We start from the raw sequence: 27,740 nt of genomic DNA on the forward strand, positions 1-27,740 counted from the left end.
GTTGGGTTCCTTCAATTCTTCAAGTTATATGCCACAACAGAACAGATGGATACAACAATAAATACAACAGTCTCTGCCCTCCAGGAAAGAGAAGGAAAAACAAAATCAAACAAACTAACTACAGACAAAAGAGCTTTGATGAGATAAGCCAATAAAATAAGAGCTCTCAGAGGGTGGTCCCCTAATGCTCCCACAGGAAGGTGTCAGTTACAAAGAGGATTCTTCGATTCCCAGTCCTGCCAACCTATGTCTTAATTAGACTTTTATATCTTAAGTTTTAGATTTATAAAGGTTCTCTAAATATTTCAGGGAAATTATTCATATATTACATAAACATTTGTTGAAGTGTAAAACAGGTACCGAAAACATCTAGCTGAACCATAGTTGGTCTTCAGCCTATATATTATGGAAACTGTTTTAAATGGTTCTGTAATATGAATTTTTTAAAACTGAAGAAAAATCAAAACTAAGACATTGAATTTTAGATTAAAGAAATAAAAAGCAAATACATTGTTCTAAAATGAATCAAAAAGTTTTTGCTGTCATGACTTGAGAAGGCAAAGTTCTGGTTCAAATATAAAATTAGTTCCCCTTCAGGTGCATATAAAAGTGAACTACAGATCTATCAGAGGCTACGTCTTAAGATGGCCATAAGCAAGACTTAATTATGAAGTTTCAAAAATAATCCCTCTGATTAAAGCTCTTATCTCCTTTATTAAAGTGTGGATTAATCTATGCAAATTGGCTTCACCTTGAAGTGACCCTAGCAAATGAGCTATTGGGGTTATTAAAGAACTGACCAGATGTTGCCTTTTTAAATGATTACATTAAAGAGGAATTAATATATATCCATACAAGGAATTCCCTACTTTGTGGTGTTCTCCCAATCACTATTCACTGGTAGAAAAATTTAAAAATTATCCCTTATGAGAGAATAGAAAATTTGTATAACGATGGATTCGATGGCCCAGAGTAGTCTGCCATAAACATCTATTTCTTAGAAGACTCATGCTTCATCTTAAAAATTTGTGCAAATCTACTCTCTATTAGATCCATGGTTGGTTTTAATTGGTTTACATCCAAATAGAAGTTAAGTGACACTCCTAAAGATGTCATCCTGCAACTGAGAAGCTGGCACCTAGCTCATAACCCAGATTGAGACCAGCATCACTGTAGATTTGCCCCCTCCACCCAACTTACATCATATTTGTTATAAAACATTAAAGGTAAACATTGAATCACGCAATTTATCCTGGGCAGGCGTGTATGTATGTGAAGGACAGAGCAGTTGAAACTTTTGTGAATGGAAGTTTTTATTTTTACATCATAACCCAATGCTAATCTTTCTTTTACCTTAACCAAATCTGAAAAATTTTATTTTTCAACTGCATTAAATTTACAAAAACATTTTCCCACATTACATGAAAGCGTTCCTCATGTTTTATTTCCAGTGCTCAGATATTTAATGAATAAAATCATTTTAATGTGTCTCTTTTAATTATCTCTTTCAAATAACACATTGTCTAAAGCCTGTCTAGGTTAAAAAGGCTGATCCTGCAGTCACCTATGCAGCCTCTACCAAACTATTTGCGGTTCGGTATAAATGGATGCTTTCCGAGTACAAAGTTACTGTTAGGGAAACATCGTTCATGCTTTTCTACTGAGCCAATCCGGCAAAGTTTGCGGTTAAAAGTCCTCCTCTGCCTGTTTGCTGCGGGACTGCTTGAGTTGCTGTAGCCGCTCGACGGTTTCAGAGAGAGTACGTTCTCCATGTACCTTGTTGTCTCGCGTACGGATATTCACAGTGCCGCTGGTTTTCTCTTTTTCACCAACAACTAAAACAAAAGACACAAAACTCTGTAAGGGGACAGGACTCCTAGTAAACATTCGAACAGAAATGATCCGAGGACCCAAAAGCCACCCTGTAGCTTCTAATTCATTAAAATATACAGGTGACCATGTATAGTTAGACAACCAATTTAAAACATCTATTCATTTAAAAACTAATCAAATAAACCACTTTGAATGCCTAAAACTGCTGTGCTTACTGAGTCACTTAATCCAGCCAACTTAATAAAAACTTAACGTATAAAGAAATAGGGGGTGAAGGGAGAAGATTTGTAGACAAACCTTTAAAAATTATTCTTTTTCACATCAAAATTTTCCTTTATCAACTGAACAAACTTAATAGTTTAAGAATCAGGATTAGAAGGTATTGATGACCACAATTCTCTTAATTACAAGTCTTAAGATTTCGGTGTTTTCCTAAGGTTTGGAAGATTTTCTTTGGCAAGTCTCCTTCTTACCTAGGATGAAGTTATATTGCGCTAACTGTGCATTTCTGATCTTCTTATTTAACGTACAGCCCGGGTCCAGATCAACGTCCACCATGAATTTAGCATCATGGAACTGCTGCCGGACCTATTTCAACAGAGATAAAGAACTTCTCAATCTAAAGTCAGAATTATATTTCGATCTTAAATGATTTTATTTAACATATGATTTGGATAATCATGCAAGCATTAAAAAAGAAATTCTAATAGATATATTGAGGCATATATTATTAATTTTTGACTTGGGACTACATTTTCAAAAATCAAAACAACACATTTTGCTCTTGAGAGAGAAATGTTTTAGAAAACCCTTAAAAATCAGAATTCAGGCAATCAGCTAAACTTAATCAGATTTCTTAAAACACGCATTACAAAAGGAAAGAAAGCCTTTTGCAAATGTGTCTTAAATTCCCTATATGGTTGTCAGGAAACAAACTGTTTATCAGTCTCCATATTACATCCGATAATGGATGTCCAGTCTAACAGAGAAAATAGTATTTCTGATTCCTCCAATAGGCAGCAAGTTGGTAACAAGAATCCACCCATTGCTGCCATTTGTGTGCAACATTTTTGAAAATAAAATGTTGATAGCACAAACAACAGGCTAAAAGCATCAGAAGAGCTTCTTTCATGTTTTTAGAGAATAGAATACAAACCGCCATATAAAATTGTCTTCCAACACTATTTCTTTAATAAGTCTGTGTATACGACCTAATGAAATAGAACTCTACAAGAATAATTTAAGTAAAATAAAAGAAAATATCAAATTTAAGAAATATTAAAAAGTAATTTTTTCCTTTCTGAACAGTGGTTTCCTTTTTGATTAAAAGAAAGCTTATTAAATGGAGGCAGATGAAGGTGTTAGAGCCAAAAAACAAATTGGGGATTTATTGAAATAAACTTCCAGGAATTTAAAGCTGAAAAACTATATTAGATATTATTATTCTCTGCCTTTTTTTTTCCCCCCTCAAAAATACAGTTTCACTTCATTGTCTTAAGTCTTGGTGTACTAAATAAACCATGTTGGGACTGGCCTGGTGGTGTAGTGGTTAAGTTGGCAAGCTCTGCTTCAGCGGCCTGGGGTTCACAGGTTCAGATCCCTGGCGTGGACCTAACACTGATTGTCAGGCCACGCTGTGGCAGCGTCCCACATAAAAGAGAGGAAGACTGGCAACAGATGTTAGCTCAGGGCCAATCTTCACCACCAAAAAAAAAAAAAAAAAAAGGCCCAGCCCCATGGCCAAGTGGTTAAGCTTGTGTGCTCCAGTTTTGTGGCCCAGGGTTTTGCCAGTTTGGATCTAGCACTGCTCATTAAGCCATGCTGAGGCAGTGTTGCATGTAGCACAACTACAAGGACCTGCAACTAGTATATACAACTAAGTATTGGGGGACTTTGGGAGGGAGAAGAAGAAAAAAAAAGGATTGGCAACAGATGTTAGCTCAGGCACCAATCTTTAAAAAAAAGAAAAAAGTAAACGTTTTCAGTATTTTTCCTTTCCAAAAAAAGCAACACTAAATTTTATTAATCGTAAGTTAAATTAAATAAACTAGATTAAATTTTCCATCTACACTGACAACCAGTTACCACTAATATGATAAAAAGATCTGATCTGAATAAACCATTTCCATTTCACTAATAGGTTGTTATTCCTTAGTGATCACTGCACTGCACCTGTTGGGACTGGGATTTTGTAAGTATGCAAATTTCAGAAGGGTTCTTACATAGTTTATTGGAGTGCCAGGATAAGACTACACTTTCAACTGTCATCTATTTGAAGAATAAAGCACCAGTGTTTTAGTTTCTTAACACGGGCCCTGTGTGCATGTGGGTTGGGCTATTCTGCAATTGGGGAAGTGGCCCAACAACTAACTGCAGGCTGTTTAATACCTCGATTTCCAGTCGTAGAGCCCACCTCTCCTCCACTTAATAGAATCAAAAACCTCCCAAAATAAAAACTCCGTCCCCACATAATTCCAAATGCCACCACACCCCCGTATAGAAGGAAGTCGGTACTGTCTCCAGCTGAGAAATGAGTTAACTAATACAGACCTTTCTCCTGCTGCATGAGCTTTCATCATGCAGGTAAGATAAAGTGCAATCAATGAACCATGGGACATAACTGACTCTCATCATTTATAACTAAAAGCACTCTGTGCAGTCATAGGACTACATTATGTCTGAACAGTTTGCTTTTCAGCTGGTTTAATGTTCATTTATTTCTTAAAGAGTTAAGAGCTGAGTCTAATTTAATCTGGTGATCTGGAAACATGATGGTTTTTTTTTTAAAGATTGGCACCTGAGCTAACATCTGTTGCCAATCTTTTTTTTTTTCCCCTTCTTTTTCTCCCCCAAGTCCCCCAGCACGTAGTTGTATATTCTAGTTGTGAGTGCCTCTGGTTGTGCTGTGTGGGATGCTGCCTCAGTGTGGCCTGATGAGCGGTGCCATGTCCTTGCCCAGAATCCGAACCAGCGAAACCCTGAGCCCCCGAAGCAGAGTGCGCGAACTTCACCACTCGGCCATGTGGTTGGCCCCAACATGATGGTTTTGATGTGACAGTATTGTTCACCAATATTTAGATTTTGTCTGTTTTAACTAACCAATTTATTACTTTTAGTTTGAAATTATGAAACAATGCTTTTTTATAACACAATTTTTAATAATTCAAAATTCCTCAGTATGGAATTGTTGCTTTAACAGAACAGACTACTGTAGTGTTTAAGGTGTGAAGTATGAACGGATGTGTATACATCTGTTAGTAAGGTAGTTTTTTGGTGGGTAGGGAAAAACATTGGTCTGGTGTGCCAGTAACCTGAAAAAAAGTTTCAAATAGTTGAAGAAATCTGCATTATAAATGAAGCAAAATTACTCTGAGTGGAAGAGTAGCTTAAGCTATATTATGTATTTAAATTTACATATTATACTGAGGCATTCGCTATTGCTAATATTAAACACTAAAATATACCAGTGTACACAAAACACTATCCAAATTATGTCTTCTGCTCATGGAACCACACAGAACAGATAATATAATCTATTCAGGCTGATCACAGATTGAAAATAGTAACATTTCTCTGTATCACAAGCAGCTTGATTTACCAGAGCGTACACAGCTTCTGAGATTTGAAAACCTGAACAACAGATTAAATGTAAAAAAAAGTCATATTTAAGGATTACCTTTTGGGCATATTCATCACATGTTGGTCCCACTGGAACTACCATTACTTGGCGAGGAGACAGCCAGAAGGGCCTTTAGAAGAAATTATAAATATTTAAGGTGGATTTGGGCACTTCCCTAAACAAGGATCGCTCATTTCTCAGTTTACTCTTCAATATCTTTTCCTGAAACATGTAAGATCCACTTTAAAAACTTGCCTTTTTTTCAACATCTGATAAAGACTAAAGGGAGGAGATTCAGGAGCAGAAAACTAAGCTTAAATCAGGAAAACCTGTAACTGAGATTTGTCTTGCTAAACTCATGGCAAAGCAAACTTGGGGCAGGGACCATAAGTTAACAGAATACCATGACTGCCAGAGGGGGCAACAAATTGTTAGAGAACTACACCTGGTGATTCACTGTTCAGGCATTATTTTATTACTTATTCTTCATGGGGGACACAGACTATGCCTTCTGTTTATTCAAGATCCATTTTGCAGGATTCAGCAAACTGTCACTGATAGTAACTAATGATGGTATTTGATAAAAATGAGTGTGTTTTCACATCTTATTAAAAAATGACCATCTATAATTCTCCCTTTGGAGTATTTCAGGTGCCAAGCCCATCCTATGCTCCAGACATCAGATCTGTGTTTCTCCTGATCACCCCTCTGATTTCAGTTGTTCTGTTACATCAGGGAAGAGGCTGGAGCAGGCACTAAATTCTTCTTGAATTGTGGGCTTTTTCCCACCTAGGTTTGGAAGAACAATTAAACTGGCTGAGGATACTCCTGTTCTCTAAATGCCACGAAGAGACTGCTTCCCATATTTGATTTTGTGAAATATAACTGAAAACAGATGATCTTATTTCACTGACAAGTATGACTAACTCCCCTAATGTCTAAACTAACCAAATTACAAATAAAACTGAAATGACTGCAATGTATAAGATAAGAGATTTATAACAGTTTTGCATCAATACAATTAATACTGGCAGGCTCTACAAAATGAGTGTTTTATAAACTTGTGCTGCTTTCAACTGCCTTTACAAATTGTGGGCCCAGACAAAACTGCTTAAAAAATAAAATGGAAGTCACGTGCTCACATCTTGCTAGCAAAAACATAACTTTATAGAAACAAGCATAAAATGTTGATCAGTTTGGAGTCTGTACTTTCAATTTAAAACTTGCCTTCTAAAGGATGTCAAACTTGCTTATTATGATCGGCAATATTGAACAAGGTAAGCCAAAAGCCTACTTTTGTTTACTCAGACAAAAACTTCAAAATCATATTAATCCCAAAACAAAGTTACTTGAAAAGCGATCAGAATAACAAGTATGCTTCTTACTGCATAATAATTCCTAATTAGAAAGTATTATATAACATTCAAACAAATCAAGTTCTCAAATAAAAGTAAGTACTAATAATAAATATTCTTAAAGCTCAAAAAAATTTGAGTTTAGATTGTAATTCCTTACTTTTTACTGAACGATTGTCATTAACTGGAAGTGACTAATTGGAATCATTCTCCCTTTCCATTGCCTAACTAAATTGGACAGTGGACATTTCTTCTAGTCAATTTACATTGTCTAGACAAAAACAATGACAGAAGAAAACAATGACAAAAATTACCATTTTCCTCCATAGTTTTCAGTGAGGATAGCAATCATTCTTTCCACTGACCCCAAGATGGCTCTATGGACAATCACTGGCCTTTTCTTATCATCACCATCATGGCTAGAAAGGAAAAGAAGAATTTGTTTTGTTTTATTTTATTTATATATACATTCCTTCATATGTCCCTGAAGAGTATTCAGAGCAGATACCAGAAACTCACCTTACGAAAGTAAGATTAAATCTGATGGGTAACTGAAAATCCAACTGGATTGTTGCACACTGGTGGTACCGACCAATTGCATCTTTAATCTGTATGTCAATCTACGAAGCAAAGATCGGGTTATTACAAGATGCTGTCTATATTAAAGTTGAACTCAATAGTTATTTTAGGGCTGTTTTTCCTTTTTTAAAAAAAATTTTTTTAAAGTAAGCTCTTCTTCACCCCCAAATAAAAATCATATTATTCAAGTATACTTTGGTACTGACCTTTGGACCATAGAAAGCTCCATCTCCAGGGTTTAATACCCACTTTTCGCCAAATTCATTCAGACTGTTTTCAAGTTGCTAAGGATAAAGTAAAATGAATTCTTATTTTTGTTCAATCTGCAACTTCCCTTCTTCCAGCCTAATTTGAGACTAAAAATACTGTAATTACTTTCATGGGTCACTAATCTCTGCTTTAGAATTTTGTCCACCTAAACACGCTTATACACAACCCTTCCCCTTTTTTTCCAGTTTTATTGAGAAATAACTGACGCACATCAGTGCACAAGTTTAAGGTGTACAGCATGATGCTGTGATTTACATACACTGTGAAATGACTACCGCAATAGGTTCGGCTAACACCCACCATCTCATACAGATACAACAGAAAGAAGAAAAGTAAATTTTCTCCCTGTAATGAGAACTCTTAGGATTTAATCTCTTCACAACTTTCCTATATATCCTATTGCAGTGTTAGCGACAGTCATCATGTTGTACATTACATCCCTAGCTCCTATTTATCTTATAACTGAAAGTTTGTATCTTTTGAACACCTTCCTCCAATTCCCCCCCTTTTAAATGTTACAGCTTGACGACAAAAAAATATCCAACCATTTCTAAAATACAAAATCATACAGAAAAAACCTAGGAACCATTTCCAATTTTCTCTTGTGCTTCTTTTTTTTTGGTGAGCAAGACTGGCCCTGAGCTAATATCTGTGCCACTCTTCCTCTACTTTGTATGTGGGATACCACCACAGCATGCCTTGATGAGCAGTGTGTAGGTCCTTGCCTGGGATCCAAACCCACGAGCCCTGGGCAGCAAAAGCAGAGCACATGAACTTAACCACTACACCACTGGGCCAGCCCCTCTTTCTTTTATCCATTTAAAGAGGCTTGGCTTTCTCAGACGGTGGAACAAACCAATTTCAGTCAAATAGTATTTAAGCACGCTGAAAAAAACCACTTACTTTCTCAGCTTGATTCCATACTTCAATATCTCCAAGGAATTTTTCCGGGCGAGTAGACAGGTTCAGTTTAAAAGAAAATCCAAATACGCTATATACTGTACGCAGAAAGTCCAAACAACCTTTTATTTCGTCCTCAATCTTGAAATTAAAAAAAAGGACACAGTGGTAATTTTCCTTAACTGTCTTGACACTTCTTTCGAAGTGTATTATGGCGCCGAGTCTCATACCTGCTCAATGGCACAGAAGATGTGAGCATCATCCTGCTGGAATCTTCGTACCCGCGTGAGTCCTGTGAGCGCTCCCGACAGCTCATTCCTATGGAGTACCCCAAAATCGGCCATCCGCAGAGGCAACTCTCGCCAGGATCTTGGCCGATGATCAAACATAAGACTGAAGAAAAAAGAAAGGTAAAATGCATTGACATTTAATTTGACGAAAATAAAACTGCTTCTCTAATATTGTATGAAAGGCCATCAAAAAGCCACTGATTCTGGTTGTCCATACATGCAGCACTTCTCAAATTCTCGGCTTCATACAACAATGTAAGCACTTGCATGAATAAAACAGCAAATAAATTATAATACAACCATCCATAACCAAGGGAGAATAAACATTCATTCCCATAAGTCTAGAGTCAAATCCTTATGCTCAATATTTCCATTAGTTTGAGGACTGCCTTTAAGGCTTGTATTTAAAAAAAAAAATCTTAGCCACATACAAATCATTTATAACACTGAAAATTAAAGTCTGGCTTTCTTGTCACTCCCAAAAGTGATTCAGTTCTCTGTTATTCTGAAGGTGCTTCAGAAACTGAAGCATCTGGGAAAACTAAGAAGGAGCTCGGCTCCCTGCCCTACAGCCCAGGCCCTTATGGAGGATCCTCTCTCTCACCTCCTCTGCCCTCGAGGCCTTGCTACTAGAGGCTGTAGACGCTGAGCTAGGTAGTCCCAGCTCTCCCTAGTCCTCCCCCAAGCTGCTCTTCACCCAGCTTTCAAGAATAGAAAGTGGAGCAGCCTCGAGGCAAGAAAGATTTCCCAAGGATGTCAATGCACTAGCAGGTTTGGATAGAACACATTTCTTTTAAAAAAATCTAGAGAATTTGCTCTGCCCACATTCAGTCTCCCTGTTTTATATTCTGCCTGCTCACTGCTATTACCCCAGGGACATTCTTGAACCTCTAGAGATCTGAGGATCTAGTTGGGCACAGAAGACATTATAATCCAACAATAATGTTGCATTTAAATACTCTTCTGACTACGCAATTTGCTTTTAACAAAAATTCTTTCAAAGGAGGGAAAGCAATCTAGCCCTAATGGTAGCAAGGGGAAATCTTTGATAGAAACTCAAAGCTGCTGAATACCAGTGTCCTGGGCAGTTCATGGGTTTCAGAGCAAACAGCTCCTTCTCCACCTCAAAGGAGAACATGTTCTCACTGTAGTGCTGCCAGTGGCCTGAGGTCATCCAGAGTCGGCTGTTGTAGATGTTTGGAGTGACCACCTCCTGGAATCCTCGTTTCCTATACTCGCTCTGTTAGAAAACAAACACAATGCATGCACAGGGAAATAAAAGGTCATACTTCTGGTGGGAGTAAAAATTTAAAGAGCAATTTTATACTATGTAGTGAAGTTCAAGATGCATGTTATAATCTAGAAATTCCACTTGGAGGTACATACCAAAGAGAAAACTCCTGCACATGTGCACAGGAGACTTGTCAGAACAATGCTACCGCTGCACAATTAGTAACATGGGAAAATTCGAAATTACATCAGTGTCCACCAATACAGGAATGGGCATATTGTGCTCCTTATATAACAGAATAATATGTTAACAAATGAAAACAAACTGCATCTATACATACCTAAAAAATAAATCGCAATGCAGACTGATACACAATGAGACATCTTATGTATAAATCTGAAGCACACGAACATAAATAATTTAGAGTACATATGCATGGAGTAGATATAAAATAACATGGACAAAAAGGATCCACGCTAACTTCAAAACAATAGCTTCTACTACGAAAGGAGGGTAATGGATCACAAACAGGTCCCAAAAGGGAGCTTTTTCCCCCTTATTACATATGTATTACTTTATTTCAATAAAAAATCTGAAGCAAGTATAGCCCAATGTAAATATGTGTTAAATTAGGTGGTGAGTACACAGATGTTGGTGGTACTATTCTCTATAAACATATGCTTGAAACACTTCATAATTTACAAAGAAAAGAAAGCAATGTAAAGACTACCTTGCTTTTTTAAGGAAAAACAAATAAACTGCCAAAGAGTGCACAAAGCTCCTGTGTAAAGGGTTAGAGGTCCTACTTCAAGCTCACCAGCTTTTCTCTTGTATACACACCCATGTATATGGACAAAATCATGCATTAGGAGGAAAGAATTTTTTAAACATTTTATGAGACCTCAGACTTCCATTTTTATTTATTGTTTAAAAGATTTCTTCTCAAATTCAAGATTATCTTTCCTTTTAGTAGACCTTGTTTAACAAAATCAACTTATGTCCTAAATCTACAGAAGAAAATAATGAATATGGTTTACCCTGATGAATTCAATAAGTGTATTATAAATGTACGCTCCCTTCGGCAGGAAAAAGCAACTTCCAGGGCTGAGTTCATGGAAGAAATACAGTTCTTGGTCCTGGGTAAAAGAAAAGCAAAAGAATGTTTATATGTGTATATAACATCAACACAAATTTCAGTGTTGTTGAGTTCAGAATATGGTCTTGATGTCTCATATTTCAATTTGTGGCATTCTCGAATCAAAGAAAACACGTCAACATTTCTGGTGTACAACTCAATGGTATAGAATTACAGCTGATTTACAACTTAGCACAAGTACGTTGTCGCCCTATTACATTCCTGAATCCAGTCAAGTTTACCCACAAGTGACATGGAGCAGGGGTCTTAGTTCTCTTCTGCTAGCCACAATGGAGCTCTCAGAGTTTTAACTCCTCAAGCTCCAATATCTGGGTGTTGTTTCTTTCTCTTTTTCTTTTTTTTAAATAGGAGTGGCAGGAAGGAAAGAGACATTGATAATGAAATAGAAGGTGGAGATGAAGTTGGCTGACTTCAGGCTTCATAACCTGGCAGCCAAGGATGCTTGGCACAGAGTGAACACAATTTTACAAAGGAATGCTTTTATCGAACCTAACTTCCAGCTTAGAAAAGATTCAGGGGTAAAGGGATAAAGAAAATGACATCATAGAATCCATCAGTGACCTGCTGTGTCACTTTGGGCAACAAATAAATTAGTCTTTCTGGGACTCAGCTTGCACATCTTTAAAATAAGTCAGTGAGACCAGGGCATTTCCAAAGTATCTCGCAGCTCCATGGAATGCTGCTAGACTTCTTTCACAGAAAACTGTAGCTCATTAGCATTTGTTCTCAAGAAAAGGAGCAGTTAAAATGAATTTTTGTGCAGTACCGAGCACACTCTAGAAAGAGAATGTGGACAATCAGTCAATAATATACAGCTTTTATAGGCTACAGTACAATAATTACTTGAAAGCTACACCATCTCTTTGAAAGGAAATTCCTAGTACTTAATACAACTAAATTTCAAATGAAAATAAAGAAAACTCAGTCTGGACACATTACTATTCTTTTTTAACATACCCTCCCAATTTTCCTATGATCTCGGTTTTTGGCTTCCTCTTGGAGCTTCTCCCATTCTTTCAACATTTTAGGATCTGGGAATGAAATGCCATAAATTCTCTGCAGAGTCTCCATGTCTGCTTTGCCTTCCCAGTATGTGGAGGAATTCTGAAAACAAGGATTAACCATGAAACGATAGTCAAATTTCTGAGTATCTCACTTATTTTAAGAGTTAGATGTTACTTCTCACAGTCACTTTATGAGTCAAATTCATCTCAGTCTTTATGACAAGAAAAACAGCATAAATAATGCACACTTAGTGGACATCTCACAGGCGCTCTGAGGCACAGCTACAATAGTTGTGTTCATTCTGCAGCACAAAGCTGGCTGATTAATTCCCTCAAAAACGCCCACCCCTCAATACCCACTCAAACCACAACTCCACGAATGTGACTGTCTGCAAGGCCATCTTCCACAAAGTGATTAAGCAAAAATGAAAAATAAATCAACAAAAAAACCTTAAAATGACTCAATTATTCTTATGATTTAAAGTACATTTTCATAATCACCTATAAAATATTTATGAACTAGTATAAAATTAGCAGGATTGGTTTGGTTAAAAAGAGCAAGTTGGGTAATTATTACCTTAGACACACAAAGGGCAAACGCACACACTAACAGTGAGTTTCAAAGCTCTTAGAGCCATGATGGCCCATGACCGCAGGATTTTGTGAATCCCCCAAACCTCCATCCCTGTGTGCTCTGGCGATGAATGGCGGGTCAGTCACTGCTTAAGAGAATATTGGCTAAAAACAACTAGGGTTACGCAGCACCCATAGTCAAGAGAGAGCAGGAGAGAAAAATCCACCCTTACATATGCAAGAGAAAAATGTTAGAAAGAGAAACCAATAAAAGTTTAAACATATATCTATCCTAGACAAATACACTTATAGAGAGAGTCTTTAGAGTTACATTGCTTACTTTATGTATTTTCAAAGTCTTAATTTTGCCGGTGTGTCTCACATGAGGACCCCGGCAGAGATCTATCAAGGGGCCACACCTAAATAAAAAATGAAAAGGATCTTAACAAAGACATCAAATGATATATACACCAGTTACACTTAATGACATTTGATATTCTCACCTATAGACTGTGGTAGTTGGAGTATTCACTTTTTCATTCAATATCCGGCATTTGAACTTGTTGTACTGAAAACAGGAAAAATTATTTTTTAAAAACCCTCTTTTAATTTTTACCTCTAAATACTACAGCTAAACTATAACTCAAAGTACATCTTATCAAAGCATTCTATGAATATAAATGCCGATATTTCATGTTTTAAAAACATTGTTCAATTTTCCTAAAGAACAGAAGAGGCTTGAACTTAGTACACTAAACCCCAACACGACAACTTCCAGTGACATTAAAGTGTGATGGAAAAGTGGAGGCCACACGTTACAGCTCAGTTTACCTTAAACATTTCCAATAAAGTTTCCTTCTTAACTTCCAATCTTTCAAAAGCTTGTTTTTCTTTAATGATTTTCTTACATAAACCCTCCAAAGAAGAGAAATCATTGCTGGACACACCCCTGAAGGAAAAGAAACTATAATTCATCTCTTTCCATTCAATTCTACTCACATCTAGCTTGGAGTAATGTTTCTTTAAAATACTTAAATAGGTTTTAATATAAAATATTTAGATCCTTGCATCATATATTAGAATTTTAAACCAGACATTTTTCATAAATTATTTTTATATTTTATCTTTGCTGTGGCTTCTACCTTCGTGAGCATGGAGACTGTTCACACTAGTGAACCCTTCCTCCAATTCTATAACCAAGTTAAAGAAGAGGAGAGGACCAACCTCATTTTATTTCCCAATATACTTTGGGGCTCCACCTCCATCCAGCTATAACAGAGCTCTCATTAAACCTCTACTAGTTCATAAGTTACTACAACACTTCAAGTTTTGATAGTGGGAATACTTTGGACTATGACGCAATAAACTTTACATCACTTCTCCCTTATCAAGAACTCTTTAAAAATAATGACATGGGGCTGGCCCCATGGCCGAGTGGTTGGGTTCACGCCCTGCACTTGGGCAGCCCGGGGTTTCACTGGTTCAGATCCTGGGTGCAGACATGGCACGGCTCGTCCAGCCATGTTGGGGCAGTGTCCCACATGCTGCAACTGGAGGGACCCACAACTAAAATATACAACTATATACTGGGGGGATTTGGGGAGAAAAAGCAGGGGGAAAAAAAAAAGATTGCCAACAGTTGTTAGCTCAGGTGCCAATCTTTACAAAAAAAATAATAATAATGACAGGACCCACTGTAATTCAGATTTCATTTTTCTTTATCCAGTTACATAACTCACCCTTCATCAAGGTACATGTCATAATAGAATCCATTTTCTATTGGTGGACCATAACATAAACATCCACCATAGACTCTTTCCATGGCTTCACCCATTATGTGAGCACTTGAATGCCAATATACCTGAAAATTCAAAGAAAAATGGGATGGTCTGAGCCTGGGCATACAGGTTGTAAATCAATATGGTTGTTTGAAAGAAATTAAATTTGTTATAAGTAAACCAAAGACATGAAAATCTAAATTTAGAAATCTATAAACCGTGATGTGATTCTATTCAGAGCCAATAGTTTAAAAGGATTCTAATTACTAAACTTGTATTTGTACCTTAGAAATCATCTGGTTTAGTTGTTTTCAAACTAGTTAAACTCAACTTAGTATCATTAATCAAATGGGATGGATTTTGTTCCCTGAAAACAATCACTACTCACAATGTGACTGCCTTATTAACTGCAACGGCCCAGGGTCTTGTAAGCCAGTGTGACCTATATCCCATGTGTGTGCTCTGGCCTTTACTTGGCTGTGAAACATCACTTAAAAATTACATCTGCTTTTCTCTTATTGGATCCAAACAACTAAAGTGGTACAATTTGACCCCACAACATAATTATAAAACATAAGGACTAACATATGGACACCGAAATCAAATGGCAGTATTTGGTTTTAGGTGCTCATTCAAATAAGTCAGAATATACCCAAAGCAATATTTTTAAGACTTATTAGTAAGGTACCAAAATGATTTTTAAAATTCTCATAAAAACCTTAAGGAATCCAGAATACATTTGAAAACCACTGATTCACATACATAAATAAAGTATCATCAATAAAACAAAATATTTTATTTTCCCTTATATGGTATACATCATGGAGAAATAAGGAGAAAAACCTTTCCCATCAAACGTAGGTTGATTTTTATAGTGTTTTCAGCAGATGTGCATTTAAAGATGAGAAAAATACGGAAATCAATTGTCCGATAGGGGGAGTACTTAAAGTAATGTTCAAATTTATCTGTTAAATACAGTCATGTGCCGTATGATGATGTCTCTGTCAATGACAGACCACATATATGATGGTGGTCCCAGAAGATTAGTACCAGATAGCCCAGGTGTGTAGTAGGGCATTCCATCTAGGTTTGTATACGTACACTCTATGACATTCAGACAACGACGAAATCACCTAACAGTGTATTTCTCAGAATGTACCCCTGACTTTAGCCATGCACGACTGTACATACATACTGCTTAAATTGACTGATAGGGCAGAAAAAAACTGTCACTTGCTTAATCAATTTTTAAGAAAATTCCGAGAACTTTTTTCCCATTGATGTATCTAGTGGTGAAAATACATTTACTCAAGTTTACCTCAATTTTACAAGGCAAGCACTTTTATTACATTCCCCCAATGAAAGACAAAATGACGACTTCAATATGACAATGAGACATTAATGAACCTCAGCCTCCCACTGGCAGTAGTAATGAGCTGGAAAAGACTGCAGATGTGAAGCTTCGTCCTGAAATCCAATGCACTGAATACAAACTTACTGCTTGAGCTTCCTCATCCTCAAACTTGAGCAGCTCCAGGGTACAGTCTTCCTCCAGAGGGCGGTCTAGGTCCCAAACAGCTTTATTCACTTTAGCGATAACAGTGTTGTCGGCCAGGCCTTGGCTTAAAAGTATGCAGATACAGAAACACGAGAATCTAATAAACACTACATATATTCTATATTAACATTATATACACCATTCATAGATGTATATATATCTTTCTGAAATAAAATGGAAACGCAACCAACCCCCAAACATGTACCTAAGACTAAAACTAGAAGATCCTGAAAATTCAGAATACTATTCTTCGGCATTTAATGCTGCTTATTTAGGCAGACATGGTAACTCTGATAAACAAACGATAACAATTTTCAGTGGTTTAATTAATCTTTTAACTTATAAGTTTTCCACCAAGACAAGCTATTTAGACTCCAAAAGGAAAAAAACAAGTTACTAAGTAACTTCTCCATTTTTCCTCCTGCTTGAAATTTTCAACGGATCTTTTCTATGAGAGGCAATGCTAACCTCCAAATAAATTCTGCAAATGCCTGAGACGGTATCCATTCATAACAAATACATGGGTAAAACACAAGACTACTCAGTAAAACTTTTTTGCAATATGGATAAAATCTCACCTAGACACACAGTACAAAAAAAAATACAAAGACCCATGAAGTGATGAGATGTCAGAGCATCCAAGAAAGCCAGCCACAGGAGTTCCGAGGAGTGGAAAGCAGCACAGGTCAGAGTAATCTGGACAGGCTTTGAGGATAAAGAAATGAGGGGCTGAAGGATCAAAAGATTTGCAAAGAGGAAAAGGAGAGAGTTGGCACCACAGATGAGAGAATGGGCATGGATGCAAGCGGAGACGCAAGTCAAGAAAGGTTCAGGAAGCTGTGAGGCTAGAGCAGAATTGAGTAATGTCAGTCAGATTATAGATCTGAACGTGTAGCTAGAGAAATGACAGTCTAATAGTCTAGGCAACTCAATGAAAGCAGGCAACACTCTAAACTATGAAGGAAAATTGTGTAGCCTTTACACTGCTAGTCTTAAGTAGATCTAGCACCAGAAGGCTTAAGCTAGCTGGACTTGCAGTGTTGAGTAGTTCTCTCCTCGCCCTGTCTAAGTACAGCTAAGTTTATACACCCTCCTCCATGTAAGGATCAGGAGGGAAGAACAAATGGCAGGTAAACCATAAACTCCTATCCCATTTTCAAGTTCACTGACTCTCTCATAGATTATATCCAATGTTTTCTTTCCTCTTGAGATGAAATGCAGCCAATAAAATGAATAACGTATATACACATTTCATAAGACATACATGAATTTGGCAGAGAGAAGCGTATTTTATTATACTGGCGTAAAACAGTCTTCAAAAGATTAAAAAACTGATCCAAAGGCAAATAGTATTCTTTATATTCTTTGGGAAGAAAATGACCTGTATTTTAGGGTCCAAAATGGTACCTTGAGATACTAACAATAGAGTTACTTTGAAAATGTAGCTTATACATGGAGCATATTGGATCATTTCAATTTTCCAAAGAAGGGATAAGTAATCTACACTCTAAGATTTAGAATAAAACATCAAAGAAAAATCTTTTGAAGCAAACGGAGCATGCCTTTTTTTCTTCCCTTTCATATTCACCACTAATCATCTGAACCTTTAAATAGCTGATTATTCATGCTATAATTTTTCACAGAACAACAAGAAGTTATTCCGGACTTTTCTAAAAATGTTATCAAGCACTCTCACTTGCAGATCAGTGAGTTAACTCCAGCTATAAAGCCCATCAATGTCTTATGTAATTCAGCTTAGAACTTGGCAGTTCTTGAAAAATTATTTTCCAATTGACCACTTCATAAATTACAATGTAATCTGGAGGACAGTATTGTAGAAGGTAGAGAAGAAGTTCCTGGAATAACAAGAGTCTGAATTTTAAAACCAACACAGCTACAACCTCAGTGTGCAACCATGGAGGAATCTCTTAATCAAAATGACCTGCAAAAATTACCTCTAAAATGATAGGTTGAATGATATTTAGAGGTCTATCCAGTTATCTATGATATCATAAGGAAACTTGTTTGATATTACAATTTTCCTTCTTACTTTCTTTGAAGTAAGGTCAAAGTACTTTCAGTAGACGCACTGGTCTAATGAACTGAAATACTCCATTCTCTTTGTAGAGTACTAACCAACATCCATGGCCCACTCAAGACTCACGGCTCATAGGCCTAACTGCTGCTACTCTCACCAGTTGCATAGTGGGCTTACCAAGGATCAGCTGGGCTGGTTTCCAAATCTGTTCATGTACTTGTTATTTTATGTCTTAGGTTCAGCAACATGAAATTGATGATAACCATTTTTGACAGTCATATGGTGATTTCATGTGGTTCAACTCAACATATAATTAAATAGTATAAATAACAATTAATACTATTACAACAAGGGAATTATGGTTGCTATGAAAACCAAGTTGAATGTTTGGTAAGGCTCCATAAAGGCAAATCACTAAAAAAAAAAATCTTGTCAAGTTGGATGTGGATGAAATAACCATAAAAAAATCTAGAAGGATCCTGCACTGAGATTCGCTTCTCAAGTATGTTAAGAAAATATAAAACTCTAATCAGCACTCCACCCCAAAACCTTTGGCCCTATCTATCTATATCTATATAATTAATGAATAAATATATATTTACATGTTTTAAATTAAAAAGTTTAAGACAGAGGTTGGCAAACTTTTTTGTAAAGGGACATATAAATATTTTGGACTCTGGAACACACATGGTGTCTATAGCATATTCTTCTTAGTTGTCTTATTTTTTTTAAACCATTTAAGAACTATTCTTAGCCCTTGGGCTGTACAAAAACAGGCTATGACCACAGTTTGCCAACACCAGGTATAAAATATATGCGTCAATTTATCCTTCCCCAACTTTATCATTTTCTGATAAACTGACCAACTACTGATGTCAATCATATCAGATTAAGAAAGCATTTACTCTATTACAAAGTATGCATCTAATTCTCAGTTACTTCTTCCCAACTAAAAGTTTTTACTTTTAAGCTTAGACATGGTCCTTCTTTGGAGTTATAAAAATAGTACATTTTTTTCATGTATCATAAATTAGTTTCTTAACTTTCCCATGTGAGATGATCTACCCTCATTTTTAACTTCAAAATTGAGACACAAGTCAAAACAGGTGAAACACTGTCTACTTGGTTTTGTGACATTTATAATCAAAGTAGAACTAATAATATAAAATTCTTCATAAGATAAGACCAAAGCGGACTCTCAGAAATTAACTTTGAATCTTAACTATAAAGCTCCACAACGTTTTGATTTTTAAAAATCCCAAATAATGTAAATTAAACATGAAAACATTAAACAGTAACATAAAAATATTATAAGGATAAAACTTGGCAACAATATATTAGTTACAACAATAGAAGGTCAAGACAGGTGTAGCTTATACCTAATTCCACAAGCAATTTGATATGCTGTAGTTTTCCAGGATTCTGCATCGACCTGTTTACCATCGGGCAGAGTGACTTTAATTGGCTTGCTATCTTTCTCTGCCTTTTCTGCCAGAATGGAATCATGCTCTGCTTTTAGTTTATTATACATCTCAAGACGCGTGTTAATATATTCAGGCCAAGGATTCAACTGCAAGACAACAAATGAGGAAACAAATAATCTGTAAATACTTGCTTTCCTTGTTAGAAATGGAAAAGAAATAATAAATATAGACAATACAAAAACAATGATTACTAATTCAACGTGGCAAATAGAGTGCCAAAATCACCAAGCATTACCTTAATCTTGTCCTAAATGAAGGTAAAAAAAGGAATTAAAAGCTCTCTTCCTATAATTTTTTCTTTAAAAAATTAAAAAAAATAGAAAAGTATATAAATAACCATAAATATTTGGTCTGTCAACATCCTAAATGAACAATTTCTACCATTTTGCTATTATTTGCATAAGGTAATTTTTTTTCTTTTAAGATGTTCTCTCTTAAAGTCTTTTCTAACTAAATGATCTTATAAGTACAGCTATAAACAGTACTGGAAATAAAAACTAGCTGGCTTTTCCATTTTGTTTCAACTTGTTCAATGGATGGTCTGTGCAGTTGGTCAGACTATTTGTCTACTCACAAGTCTGAACTAACCAAATATAAACTTATTTGACTTAAGGGCTCCCATTCGAGGTAAGTATTACTGAATTCAAACAGGCCATGATCACCATCATTCTTCAGAGTATTTAATCAGCAAATATAAGAAAACAACACAACACTACTGTCTATAGTGGATACTATTAACCAAAATATTTTATATAAAACACCCACTCAGGTTCCCAAAAGTCTGGCAAAGGAAGAAAAAAAGAGACAGTAATCAAAGATCTGATTTCCTCTACTGTCAGAGACTCCAGTCTTTAAAACATTTCAAAAAGCAGGTGGTGAATCTGTGGTCACAAAATAGTCAAAACACTACCATCTACATAATTTATGATCTTCAAATGAAAATAACATGGATATTAGCTGCATACAAAAGCAAGGAGAAGGCTTAATTTTACCATGAGTTTCTATCTTTATATGGATTTAAATTAATCAGCTATAATAACAATTATAATACATGCTTTAGCACTTATTCAAGTTTGATAATGCTACACAAAATTCTACATATAATATATATCAACATAACACATACTATATGGACTCACTGTCCATCCAGCTCGGGGACTGTAGTTCCTGGTGGTCACGGTTACCCACTATGTCAACCTCAGAGGTTAACATTTCCCTAAACATCATAGTAAAAAAAAAACAAAAAAAACTAGCCACAACATTTAAAAAATCTATTTTCAGCCTGTTTGAATATAACTTCTTAGAACAATTAAGTTTATCTTAAGCAAAGTAGTACCTTTTTTCCCTTATACAAAATTCCCTTCTCATTTCAATCATATTTTTCTCAGTCTTCATCTTTTGAAATGGAAAAGCCCTAATCTCTTTATAATCCCCTCCTACAGCAGTCCTTCTCTTTGCCAGTCATTTAGGTGCCCTTTAGGAGCTTTTCGTTAAATTATCACAGAGGTCCATGACCCTCCATGGTAAAGCACCAACGCATTAAATAAAGCTCAGAGCCTGTCATTCTACAACCACACTCTGAAGCCCTCAAGCCGAAGAACAGTACCTGGTCCTACCTACTTGGAAGCATCAGTACAGGCCTGGCCATCCACATGATCCTCTGTATCTTACTGTAGTTGATCTCCAGATCCACTTGGCACTTCCAATTAGAATAACTAAGTGTCCAACTTAACTTATTCAACATTCACTGAGCAGACACTGTCTGTGGGGAGCCCTGGGGATGCAGAGAGGTATAAGACCTGCAGGCTGCCCTTGAGACAAGACAAGCATATACATGATGGGAGCACAGAGGAGGAAGAGGAAAAGTCTTGGACGTCTCACTGTACACTTTTCTCCAGACAGATTATTTAAAACACATATCATCACAGGCGGCACTTACAGTTCTCTATTCAGACAAGTCCTCTAATCGTACCCTTTGCTTCCTATATCCAGGCTAATTCTCAAGCTGTGATAGAACAGCATGTACTATTGTATTGAAAGTATAAAAAAGAAATTAAAGAACATTTTTCTCTTTACTTGCAAATTTTAAAATTCACATGCAACAATTTTCCCCACAATTACAGTGGGGTACAAGGGACAAAATATAAGACAAATGGTTAGACAGGGCTCTAAGTAACACTTAGTGATTCTTTATCACCCACAACTTATCCATAAGTAAATGGAAGCACTATCAATTTAGCAACGCAGAATTTATAAAAACAGCTCTTTAAAGCTAGTTTATTGTGCTACAGTACACTTCTTAAAAGCCTGTCCCTTTGTTCTTTTGCATTCTGGTAGCTTTCTAAAGAGTCTCCAATAAAACTGTTGCAATGAAACAGTCACAGCAGTTTAACATCAAAAATAAAGTCGGAAGACAAGCTTAACTGCCTCCTAAAGCAGAATGCCCAGGAACCAAGTCGACTCCAGGCTGCCTTTCAGAATGCCAGTCCCTTTTCACGTGAGCCCGGGGAACTGAAAGCATTTTCTCTCTACTTGAGAGGCCTTGAGATTTGTCCTGGCTTAAAACCAAACCCTAGAGGCAGGTCCAGGTGGAAACAGTGTGCACAGGGTCAAGGATCTGGGCTTTCTTTGGTTTCTGTTGTATTCAGCATAAGTGCAAACGCCAAGTTTCTCTCCCTTAACCTCTCATCGGATGAAGTGATCAGAAAGCTAGCACCCACTCTGGCAACTCAGTAATGACCACAGACCCTTTTCTGCTTGTTCTCTGATTTTCACATCTAATCCCGCAGATGCTCTCACAATTCTACTCCAGTTTTCCTTTTTCAATAACACATAAGTGCAAGTCTTTTTTCTCCTCTCAGCCTTTCCTGTGCTAATTCTTCTCCCTGATTTGTCCATCTAGTGTCATCTTACCTCATGTAAACCAGAATCTTCCACAGGGTAAACCTGAGACAGTTCCCTGCCACCTGTCAATCTTTGATAATAGCCCTGAAACATTTACCTCTGCTCGACCTCCATCTCCAGATCCTTCTTTGCTCTTCTTGCCTCCTTCCTTCCGCTTCTCCTCACCAGCACATACCTAAATAAGCAAAAAAGAAATGAAAGTTTTACATTTTAATCTAATGTGACACTCCTTCAGGGTGCCCCCAAAAGTTCTGAGGATGTTATTTTAATACCTATTTTTTAAAAAGTGGAAATCTGATTTTGAAAGACTAGAAAATTTCACCGCTGTCAAAGACAAGTTAACAACTTACAATAAAAACAAGTCCTAAAAAAAGTAGGAGTTACTTGATAATGTTCAAGTCCTCAAATTTCATTTATTTCACCCGTTCCAGTGACTCTTGCTTCAGGTTTACTTGGAAATATACTAAGCATAAAGCCATGAAGAAGCATGCAATTTATTCAGTAACAGTATTTCCAGAAAAAAAAAGAATCTAATGCAATGTATACCCATCCATTCCACAAGTAGTACCAAGGGTCTCTGAGCTCACAGTATTTTGTTAAACCCTGTGGAAAAAGCAAACATAAGACCCAGTCCCTACCATGTGCAAACTTAGTCTCTCCGGGGAAACTAACGCAGACATGCGTGAGAAACTCTTGGAGGAGAAAAGTACACAGCCGCAGCACTAGGATTAGATGTCAAAGAAGCTAGGACAACAGTAAGTGTCAGGGTTTTAAAGGAGATTTCAACAGGCTAGATTTTGAGAATGGAGGAAATGTGTTCTGGGTGTACACACAAACTCACTGTCGGAAATGTTAGGAAAAAAATGACGAGAAAGAGAGAGAACAACTAAACCAGGCTGACTAACGCAGACGATTGTTTCAGGAAGCAATGTCAGTTAAGATAGACTAGGGCTCAGAAAGAAGCAAGAACTAAAAATTACTATAGGGAATGTGGACTTCAATTAGAAGTACATGAAGTCATAGAAAGCCTTAAAGTAGTAAGTCCTGCGCAAAGGGGCAGCAAACAGCAGAGCAGGGCTACACCACTGGTTCCCGACCAGAAGCAATTTTGCCCCGCAGTGGACATCTGACAATGTCTGGAGACATTTTTGGCTGTCACAATTGGGGGATGCAATAGGCATACAGTAGGTTAAGGCCAGGGATGTTGCTAAACATCCAACAATGCACAGGACGGCCTCCCACAACAGAGAATTATCCAGTCCACAGAGTCAACAGTGGTTCAGTTGAGAAACCCTGAACTACATTATGGGATACTGTGAAGAGTATTTTCTCAGAAATGTATTACTTACTTCACTGTGACTGCTCAGAGACATCCTAATGCAAACTACACTACAAAAGGCTTTACAACTTACAAAGTTCATCCACAAACCACCACATCGGAGCCTCACAGCAACCCTGTGAGACAGCTGTTATTTTTCTTCCCATTTTGCAGATAAGATTAAATTGGAAACAATTAGCTGATTTTTCTAGGTGCACACAACATATAAGTGGCAGGAAAGATACCCATCCAGGGGTTGACAGTGGTCAACTCTAAGGAAGGAGGAGATCATCAGTAGTTAAGGCCTTTTGAGGGTAGAACTGGGGATATGAAGGGGGGAGACTTTATTAGAGTTTTTATATACTTGTGATCTTTGATTTTTTGCTAACAGTTTTATTGAGATATTTTCCTATACCATAGAATTCACCTGTCTAAAGTATACAATCCAGTGGTTTCTAGTGTATTCACAGTCGTGAAACTATCACCTCAATCAATTTTAGAACATTTTCATAACCCAAAAAGGAAACCTTGTACCAATTAGCAGTCACTCCATTTCCCCCTTCTCCCCAGCACCTGGCAACCACTAATCTACTTTGTCTCTATAATTTGCCTATTCTGGGCATTTCATATAAATGGAAGCATACCATATGTGGTCTTTTGTGACTGGCTTCTTTCACTTGGCACAATGATTTCAATCACCCATGTTACACGTATCAGTACCTCATTTGTTTGCATTGCCAAATAATATTCCATTGTTTAATTATTCATTTACCATTTGGATATTTTGGTTGTTCTTTCCAATCTTATAAAAAATTACTTGTATAATTTTAAAAAACAATAAAAAAATATGACTTCTTATTTCACGCTGGCTAAAACTTCCCTTACTCTCCGGGATTCTGGATTTAATAAAATTTAAGGTTTATGTTAGTTTATAGATGAATTATGGACACAGCTTAAGTCCATTCTAATCAAGTAAAGTACTACCCAACAGAGTTATGAGATTCCCTATAGGCCTTTGCTCTACCATAAAACTGATGTAACTACTCAAGTATATTGGGTAAGAGGAGGAGCAAAAACTAATTGCAGGGCTGTCTGTGCAGATTTAAAATGAAAAAAGCATGAAATAATTTTAGTTGTCTTATTAAATGTTTTCGGTTTCAGTCATATGGATATCTCCCAAATGAATAGGAATAGTGGAAAAGAAGGAGAGAATTAACACAAAGGTTCTTCCAAGCTCTAAATCGCTCTCCCTTTTACCAATGACAATACTGGCTCAAAGAGGGTAAATTGCCCAATTGTACACAGCTAGTAAATTGTAGAGGTGTGACATTAAAACAGGTCTCCTGGAACCCTGAGACCCATTCTGTCTTAATTACAATTGGGAAGATAGTTAGCAACTGTTTTCTCTTTCCAATGAAAACAGAATAAAAAATGTGAGAGTTTATGTATTATATATTCACATAAAAGCAATCTAAAATTTCAACCCAAAAGGTGGGACACAGAACTGGATTGTGAAGCTACAGAATTACTTTCCTCAGCGATACTTAGGAGTTGAAAGAAAAGTATCTGCAGGGTGGAGATGAAGTAAATTCAGTCCCAGAGGCTGACGGCTGGGACAGGTATGTCCTCAGAGTCTAAAAGCTTGATAGAGTATCTGTCCCTGACTCGTTCCCAGGAGGATGACGGGAGGCAGGGCAGCACTGGGGTCATGAATATTGGCTACAGAATATCAGGTCTGAGCAAGTTACTTACTGTTCCTATGCCTGTTTCCTCATCTGTACGACGGGGATAATAGCAGAACCCACTTCATAGATATTTTGAGGACTGAATGAGTTAACGCACGTGATGCATAATGCATGCCAGAGCCGTAGTTAGCACTCAGGAAACACTAGGTATTTTGTAATTATTATTATAGATGGGAGAAATCATATATTTGTTAGCCATACATGACCTTCAATTTAGAATGGCATAGCAGAATATTTACGGACATGGACGACTGACTATAGACCATTAAGCAAAAAAAGTAAACAAGAGACAAAACAGTAAAAATATCATGTTTAAGTGAAAAAATATAGACGAAACAAGTCAATAGATAGGCACCATTTATCACACATATATTTAATTTATATAGTTCAGAATGTGCACATATGCATGCTTCCCATCCAAAGAGGACATCCTCATTTTACTGATGAGAAGATTGTGGTGGCTTTTAAGCGATGTGTCCTATCAGAGAGTTACGGCTGACACTGCTTTAGCTGAGGACCTCATCGCTTCTCATTTGGACTATTACAACAGCCTCCTGCTTGTGGCCTCTTTCCAATGCACCTTCCACCCTAATGGCAGAGTGATCCTTACAACTAAAATTCACATGGATCACATCCCTGCTTAAAAACTGTCACGTGTAGAATACAATTTCAAATTTCAAACACAATCGCTGGTTGTCTAAAATCCTTCTGATCTCTGCAGCTTCCCACTCAGGCATATCTCTTGCAAGCAACCCGACGGAAAATTTACTCAGGGTGTGCCTTTTCACCGCCTTCCGCGGAAGTCCTGCGCTGGCCGGTTTACCTGGTGAATTTACAGTCATTCTTTCAAACTCAATTCAAGCGAGTCCTCCAAAGTAGAGGCCGGCACTCCCTCTTCTGTAATCCCACAGGGTTGACCTCACTGAACTTTCCTGTTTCTCACACACCAGGCTGTGAGGCCCTCAAGGTCACGCACTGGGTCCCATTCATCTTCCCAGTTGCATGGCCCAACACAGTGCCCGGCAAAAGGACTACTTGACATTTGTTGATTATTAAGAAACTCGACCTGGTGGCGTACAAGTTACCTGGGACATGTTCCTAAGCGACGGATGCCACCAAAGGGAAAGTTCAAAGTTGAAACGATCAGCATGGGTAATGCGTGATGAGGGATGCCTCCAGCACCGGGCGGCGGAGGTGTGTAACTTCTCTAGAGTTTCTCAGCTGGGGTCATCCGGCCTCCATCATTCATTATAAACCACCCAAACTTGGGCAAGTTGGATCAGATCTCCGGGCCTCGGTTTTCCCTTCCTTAAACTGGAACCCTTTACCCCACAGGGTTTTAGGAGTAAATAAGGCTCTGCAATGTTCTTTCCTCCTCAGGTGAGTCAAAAACACTAGGTGGAAGTCCGGAGTCCTAGAATCGAATTCTCTCTAGGTTTCTAATTAGATGTGTGGCTCTGAGCAAGTCACTCAAGGTCTCAGTTTCCTCCTCTGCAAAGAGAGGAAGGACCCCTGGAGGACCTGCAAGGCCCCGCCCTGCTTAATGAATGGATTATTCCTCGCCCAAGGGGGTTCTGACTTGTCCCGAACGCCATCGTCCCCCTCGAGTTCCTCCGCCCCACATGGCCCGGCCGCATCCTCCTTCCCACCCCGGGTCGGGCAACTTGGGCACTAAGGAAAGCCCCAGCCCGGCCTCCAGGTCCCACAGAGTCCGCTCACCGGCTTCTCCTCGCCTCCCATCTTCCCTGAAGGGCTGCTGGCCTTCTCCTCGGACATCGACGAACCACGAAAAGGACACGGAACCCAAAAGCGACAGTCGGGAGGAGAGGAGAGGAGAGCGGAGGCCGATCAGAGGCGGCCTGCGGTACCCGGAAGCACTGCGCTTGCGCCACGCGGCCTGTAAAGGACCAGCTGATGCAATCTGAAAGCGCCCAAACCCCGCCTCCTAACTGCGAGGAGAACGGGCAGCCAATCGACAATGGGGGAAGGCGGGCCCTCCCGTCTCTAAACCAATGGAAAAACTTGTTGGGTGACAGCGCACTTCTAGGAAATCTGGGCGCGGCGAGCCAGGAGAAGGAACTGCCGAAGCTAAACTGGCACTCCCT

The 27,740-nt window shown here is 37.7% G+C and overlaps 1 protein-coding gene across 1 annotated transcript; it reads right to left on the bottom strand.

The window, feature by feature from the left end:
- Positions 1-1,295: 1,295 nt before the first annotated feature.
- On the bottom strand, positions 1,296-27,740 carry TARS1 (threonyl-tRNA synthetase 1). The gene is made up of 19 exons (XM_014831221.3): positions 27,355-27,740; positions 22,670-22,747; positions 19,564-19,754; positions 16,087-16,210; positions 14,550-14,671; positions 13,642-13,759; positions 13,314-13,378; positions 13,151-13,229; positions 12,191-12,337; positions 11,115-11,213; positions 9,920-10,086; positions 8,787-8,949; positions 8,560-8,697; positions 7,593-7,670; positions 7,327-7,427; positions 7,122-7,226; positions 5,510-5,582; positions 2,307-2,421; positions 1,296-1,835 (listed from the first exon to the last, which is right to left on the bottom strand). Exons 1-19 carry the CDS (start codon positions 27,409-27,411, stop codon positions 1,687-1,689), a joined length of 2,169 nt encoding a protein of 722 aa, XP_014686707.1. The 5' UTR covers positions 27,412-27,740; the 3' UTR covers positions 1,296-1,686.

Source organism: Equus asinus, chromosome 10 (assembly GCF_041296235.1).
Source record: "Equus asinus isolate D_3611 breed Donkey chromosome 10, EquAss-T2T_v2, whole genome shotgun sequence".
Taxonomy (NCBI): domain Eukaryota; kingdom Metazoa; phylum Chordata; class Mammalia; order Perissodactyla; family Equidae; genus Equus; species Equus asinus.

What these genes read in the sequence shown, in the direction of transcription:
- TARS1 (XM_014831221.3), bottom strand. Translation starts at nt 27,411, where the DNA reads ATGTCCGAGGAGAAGGCCAGCAGCCCTTCAGGGAAGATGGGAGGCGAG. An exon ending in ATCATAGGAAAATTGGGAGG is followed by an intron (nt 11,214 to 12,190) that starts GTATGTTAAAAA and finishes TCTTTTACCCAG; the next exon opens with GACCAAGAACTGTATTTCTT. An exon ending in TTTAATCTTACTTTCGTAAG is followed by an intron (nt 7,227 to 7,326) that starts GTGAGTTTCTGG and finishes TTTCCTTTCTAG; the next exon opens with CCATGATGGTGATGATAAGA.